Source organism: Geospiza fortis, unplaced genomic scaffold (genome assembly GCF_000277835.1).
Source record: "Geospiza fortis unplaced genomic scaffold, GeoFor_1.0 scaffold83, whole genome shotgun sequence".
NCBI lineage: Eukaryota > Metazoa > Chordata > Aves > Passeriformes > Thraupidae > Geospiza > Geospiza fortis.
In genome coordinates this window covers 636,255-642,840 of record NW_005054513.1, presented here as the reverse complement: position 1 = coordinate 642,840, position 6,586 = coordinate 636,255, and the positions used below count along the sequence as shown (strand labels likewise).

At 38.1% G+C, this 6,586-nt stretch overlaps 1 protein-coding gene across 1 annotated transcript in view; it reads right to left on the bottom strand.

Moving 5' to 3' along the window:
- TMPRSS15 (transmembrane serine protease 15) overlaps nt 1–6,586 on the bottom strand; it is a 52,571-nt gene that overhangs the window by 39,683 nt on the left and 6,302 nt on the right. The window contains exons 6-7 of the mRNA XM_031063562.1: nt 4,922–4,966; nt 2,611–2,652 (exon numbers count right to left, since the gene is read on the bottom strand). Of these exons, the coding sequence (XP_030919422.1) occupies nt 2,611–2,652; nt 4,922–4,966 (87 nt within the window). The remainder of the gene's footprint in view (nt 1–2,610; nt 2,653–4,921; nt 4,967–6,586) is intronic.

The following is a 6,586-nucleotide window of genomic DNA, read 5'->3' as shown; positions in this document are numbered from 1 at the left end:
TCAGCTGGAATAATAAGGATGAGAACAATAACAGCACAACAGTAATGCAGTCTCACTACAAAGGAAAATTGACTTACCTCTGGTTGCTTTACCACAAATCAAATCAACCACTCTATTGTGTTTTACAAAACTGCATTTTTAGAAGCCTGGAATGAAATATCACATACTAAAAAGATAAATTTGGCAGAGAATGGAGAGAGTTCTCAGAAGTGAAATATGTTTTGAAACTAAGCTTGAAGCAAGGCTGGAAAAAAATGTTTGTGAATTCCTTTTTTTTCCCCTTTACACAAATAAACTACTTTATGCAATATAATGAATGACATTTTCCAATTTCTTATGTTCAACTAATGTGAGAAAGCTGTACTTTGGTTTAAATAACAGTGAATAATCCCTGGGTTTAGGTAAATAGAATTTAACTGATTTCTTCAGCTTTAACACATCACACTGTTGCACCTCATCATGCTAAGAAATCTGATTTTTTAACGAGCATATCCTAAAAAAAGAGCCTTTAGATTCTTAAACACCAGAATTATCAGAAACCATATTCTTTTCAGATTTACAAATTAAATGTATAAGTTAAGAGCAAATTTCTGTTAGAAGAATACACGGGCACATCCTTGAAATTATAGATGTTACTAATAGCCTTTTCCTAGAGCATAAATGTTCGTCTACTGCAAACAAACTCTTCATCTTTAGAGGGTTTTGGTCTTAGATATCTTTAGAATTGAAGTAGGTCCTATTAAAGTGAACAGAAACATACAGCTAAACTAAGCTTTGGAGAGCCACTGATTTCAAAATTGTTAAAATTGCATTAAATTCTATAGAACTATTCACACAGTTCCTTGTCTCTACTTCAATAAATGCTTACAGAAAAAGGTCAACATTTCTAATGCAAGAAGGAAAAATAGTAATTTGTAAAATTTCATCTTTTTTTTTAATAGAGCTGTTAGTTCTGTAATCAGATTAAGTATGATATTGTTCTGTGTGTCTCAGACTGACATTGGTGTGGATGTATTGTAGCACCTCAAAGTGCTTTACAAAACACCCTCAGTGTTGGCAATGCAAATGTCACAAAGCCACAAGATTTACCATTTTGCATCCAACTGGAAATTAAAATGACCCAAACATCCTCCAGTAAAGCGTTGGAGGTGACACAGGGCCAGTGAATGAATTTCCACAGATGAGCAGAGACAAAACTGTGCATTCTAGACCCAGAGCAAAAATTCCAACCAATAACCCAGGAAGAGATTTCACACAAGCCCATCAGGCAAGAAATTATTGTTTACATACAACATGATCAATCCTTGGTTTATTCAACACAAAAAACTAAACAGCACTGCCACCTCCTGGGTTGAAAGAAATCAACTTTTCCTGCTTAAACATTCTGACTTCTCTTTTAAATGGCAAATTATCTTAAATCGTGCTGTAAGTGTTACAGTCAATTAAATAAGGGCAGTAAACACATAAGACTTGAACACATTAGATTGCTTGTAGGAATCATATATATATCACCATGTAAGAAGGCTGGAGAATGCTTTTAAAGACTCAAATATCTTCAGCTTTCTGCCCATTGGAAGCCATACTTTGCTATCAGTTTGCTTATTTTATTTTCCTCATAAAAGTCAAGAAATAATATGAATTTTTAAAAAAAGAGCATCTAGAATTAGTGTCAATGTGTGCATCAACATGCATAACACATGAAGCATTTTTGTAGCACGTACAGTCTTAGAAGTCCCTTCTCCTTGAAGAAGTCACCTTGGTCTAAGGTAAACCTGCATATCCTGAATTTTCAGGAATGGAATACAAGGATTGAATGCTGTGAGGAGAGGCTGTACATGAGCAGTGCAACTTTGCAACCTCAGATTGCTCTGTGTAATCTCCCTGCTCCTCCACACACACAGAGTTACTCACCCACTGTTGTTGAGGGCTTGATTGTGGTGAGTTGTCCTGAACCTGGACAAACACAACCCAAGGTTAGAACTCTACTTTTTGTCCCCTCCCTGCTCCTGAACCCCTCAGCTGTCCTGAACCTGGACAAACACAACCCAAAGTTAGAATTCTACTCCTTGTCCCCTCTCAGCTGCTCCACACGCACACAGAGTTACTCACCCACTGTTGTTGAGGGCTTGATTGTGGTGAGTTGTCCTGAACCTGGACAAATACAACCCAAAGTTAGAATTCTACTCCTTGTCCCCTCTCAGCTGCTCCACACGCACACAGAGTTACTCACCCACTGTTGTTGAGGGCTTGATTGTGGTGAGTTGTCCTGAACCTGGACAAACACAACCCAAGGTTAGAACTCTACTCCTTGCTCTCTGGGAGCACCTCTGTGGTTGCTTGGGCAGAGTAAAGCAGCAGCCAATCTGCTTTTATAGCTGTATTATTGCAGATATTAAAGAAAAAAAAACAAAAACCAAAAAATATCTCCCCATATTCCAGGTAGTGCCAGCTTGAGCGGATTGGTCCTGAAGCTCAAGTGTCACAACAAACATAAGAAAAATTATGTGAAACCCAAGTGTTTCAATAACTTCAAAAGATTTCTTTCCTCCTTCCTCCTTCCCCCCACTAAAATAGGAGCAATTTCTTGTCTTTCCCTGTGAAAGTTCTCACCTGGAGTTGGTGTCAGGGAACTTGTAATTAAACTCGTGGGATCTGTTGAAACAATAAAAGTTATGACAACTTCAACATTCGTGCTAAAGGAAAATGTACATTTTCTGACAAATAAAATTGTTCTACAAATCAATTAGGAGCCTAAAACATATCTAGTGTTTGTCTATTTACATACAGGTATATATATATATATATATATATAGACTGTGGGTGTGCATGTTTACACATGAACAAATGCCTGGGTAAATAAGCAGATGTAATTTGTGATTGTAAACTGCAAAACATTCTGGAAAAATGGAATGTGTATTTGTGATTGCTCCAAGAGAAGTTCCACCTAATTGAGGATGCACCTGGCATTTCCAGCTCCCAAACAGTCTTTTTTCTTTTCCTCTCTGAATTTGCTTTAGCATTCCAGTTTACTATTTCTACTTTCTAAATTAAGACTCAAATATGTGAGTAGGATGATGATGTCTTTGACTGAAAACAATTCCCAAGTCACTGCAGGTACTGGGTCCAGTGCCTCAGTTTATAGGATGAGGGGCCTGAAGGAATAAAGTGGAAGATGCAGTAAGAATTTCTCTATAGTTTGTCACCCATCAGTTTTGTGGGCAGAAGCTGCTGACCATTGGCCATCACCAACTTACTTTTGTTAGATATTCCTGCTCTCCCAGACCTAGTGCACAAACTTGCAGGAGGATTTCCCACCAATTTTTGATCAAAACATGCTTATTTAGCAAATACTGTTAAGCTGAACTGAGCCATTCTTGTTACGGTGCATTCTGTGTCAGCAAATTTAGGGACACGGTTTCTTTGGCAGAGAGAGAGAAGAGCAGTGAATAGATGGACTGTTCTCACAGCTTCTGCCGAGAAAAAAAGCTCAAGTCACACCATCACAGGTTTCAAAGTGATACACACACACACACACACATATATATATTTTTTTTTTATACCAGCATATCTGTCTACACATTTACTACAGGACAACCTTCCAAACGTTCCATACATACATGCGGGAGCAAACAATGCTAAGGAAACAGTTAGCAGGGAGCTGCATCTTGAAAACTGCTGAAAAATTGTGGTTGCTACAGATGTTCCCAAAAGTGCATGCACAAGTCGACAGCAAAAAGGAAAACACAGGACAGTGATAGAAGCAGCAGTGATATAAGCACAATTACTAGAAAATCTCACTAAAGTAACAGGTTGAGATGGCAAAGGATGTTTTTAGGGTCAGCAGAGCCATAACCATATCCAGCAGGTGTAAATGTACCTCATATGCTAAAATGTAGGTATTTCATGACATTTGGACTGAAATATAAAGAACAAGGAAGCAGGCAATATTAACAAAAAATACAAAAATGACCTCAAGCAGACCCAAGGCCAAGGGAGAAGAAATTCACACCAGGAATATTGTTGGCATTCCAACCTTGGGTGCTGACAATTCCCAACTCCCTTCCTCTTTGCTTAGGAACCTCCCCCAGTCTCCAAATTTTGCTTGGAGTTGATTAGCAACATCGAACTTAGGACCAGGGGAGCATTAAGAGAGAATACCAGAGGAAGGGATGGAAAGGGAAAAACCTGAATGTTAGCAGTTTAAACTGTATCTTTGGGAATAGATTATAGTACTTGCACACTTTGGACTAGACACGTAGGCCTGTACCCAGACTAACAGTAACTCTTTCATCACTATGGCTTAATTAGAATATCAATAAATACTTGTCTCCTATATTTATAGGGGCAGTTGTTTAGCTTCTGATCTGGTACCCTGTGCCCTGGAGAGTTTGTGTGTGATAATTTTAATGTAGTTTGTGTGTGACTATCTGCACCTAGTGCTATAAAGCACTTATTGTATTGTTTATCTCTCTTGCTGACTTTTGGCAGGTTTGTGAGACTAAGTTTGTCTGCTTCATGTCTTATCATTGTAAAACTTCCAGGGATAGTGGAAGGAAAATCTGCCTGTCAACATTGCTTAGTAAATCAATAACCACAACATGAGAGCAGGACTCCCCAGCCTGATCTACCTCCCTAAATCTGCAAAATCTTCAGCTTGCAGCTCAGCTGGTTAATGAATTCTCAGCTCTTGGTTTGGTACTCTAATTAAGCTCCTACGGATTTTGTACAGACTACAGATCACTCGCTGCTTTCTCAAATAGTCAGAATGGTGAAAGCAGTTAATTATCATTGAATGGACCCTGGCAGTCAAGCCCCAGCTGCAGCCAGGGTAGCCTTACTAAGTTATATGAGTTTAACAGCAATTCTTGTTCATCTTGTATTGGTAACAAAAATTAGTGCCTGCTTTGAGAAAGATACTGACCTGATGAGGTTAAAGGTGTTGTTGTAGTAGGATTTTCAGCAGCTACTGGAAGAAAACAAGTTGATTATAAACTTCTTTTATGGCACAGTGTCTAGTTTTAGATGACAGAAATAAAGACTAAAAAGAAATCAGCTGTGACTATTTCTCATTGAATCACTGTCAGCGTCCTGCTTCCCTCATTTTGCCTCATCCTGTTCCCAATCTTTTCTCAAACTCCATGATCTTCCCAAGGAAGAAAGATCCCAAAAATGAGTTGGAGTTATGAGGTTTCAAAGCCACTGCAGTTCCTTTCAATCCTCAATCCCTACTGATTGTACTGCACATAGAATATCTTCACCTGGGAAATCTCTCTCGAGGCTTTTTATTCTATACAGATTTGCAGAGCCCTCGTGTCTTAGAAAACAGTGTTTAGAAGAGTTGAATGAGTTAAAATTAACCTGCCATAGTTTACAAGAAAGAAAGCTACTTTTAATCACTGTGAAAACTCACTTCAAGCAAGTCATGCCTGTGTGACAGCTCTCTCCCTCTCTGAAATAGGAATGTCTCTAGCAGAACATGTTGATATGCACAATTCAAAAGTTCCTCATATGATTGTGATTGTTAATTAGTTACAATTATTTTACTGAAGAACTCCTGGTAGAATGGACAGGTGATTTCTCATGTGAAAAGAGGCATTTTAATGATACACAGCAGTAAAAGTTTGACTACTTCAAAGTTCATCACTGGATGAACTTTTTAAGAGGCTATTAATTATTTTTTTGGTGGCATTTCTGAAGTATAATGAGCAATCAATTTCCACAGTGTTGTGTGGTAATTTGTGATAAACAAGCAGTAAAGAGAACTAAATATGCCCAGACTCTGAATTTAGCCTTTGAATACTTGAAGTACTTAGCAAAAAATGTAGCTTTTAGTATAGATTAAGAGACATTGCACAGCAGATTGCCACTCCTCAGTTTTTACTTAGTAGTAACTCCAGCAGATCTTCAAATGTCAGCTCATCAACTTCTGCTTCAAAGAATTCAGATTGTTTTTTAACCTCATCCTCAATGAAGGGCTGTTTTGAAGGTTTGTTCAGGTAAAAAAAAAAATGATTCCCACTGATCTTGAAGGGTTTCCATTTAGATCTTGATATATTTTCTAGTACTTACATAAAATATCTGTATATTTGCAGAATGTAAAGTTACCTAGTCCTTAAATCCCTATTTCTTTCTCCACTACTTACATTTGCCTAAGCTCTACAGGAATATGGAGCCAGTTCCCTGGGCGCACTGCTCCCAGAGCAGTTTGTTTTTCTACAGGACATATTTTTCAGTAAAAGGGTCTTTACTCCCTGCAACTCTGAGCCCTTTTCTTATTCTTCAGCAGAATAAAATTGTAACTGTATTTACTTATGAAACAACAGGGTTGGGGCTTAATTGCTTTAATTAGAGGGCTAAAAATTACAAATATTATGCTTCATAAGAGGTGAAATTTAGTGCTTTTCACTGGGAAACCGCTACTTTGCCCTTTACTCCCTCCTTAGGGAATGTACACAATGCTGGCTCATGCTTTCTAGTAGAAAAGGTTGTAAATTCTTTAAGCTGCTACTGAAAGTTATGTAATAGGGGAGGAGGGCACCTAGGAGAAAAAGTAACAATCCAATTGCTGTCTGAGAGCCAAAGCTTT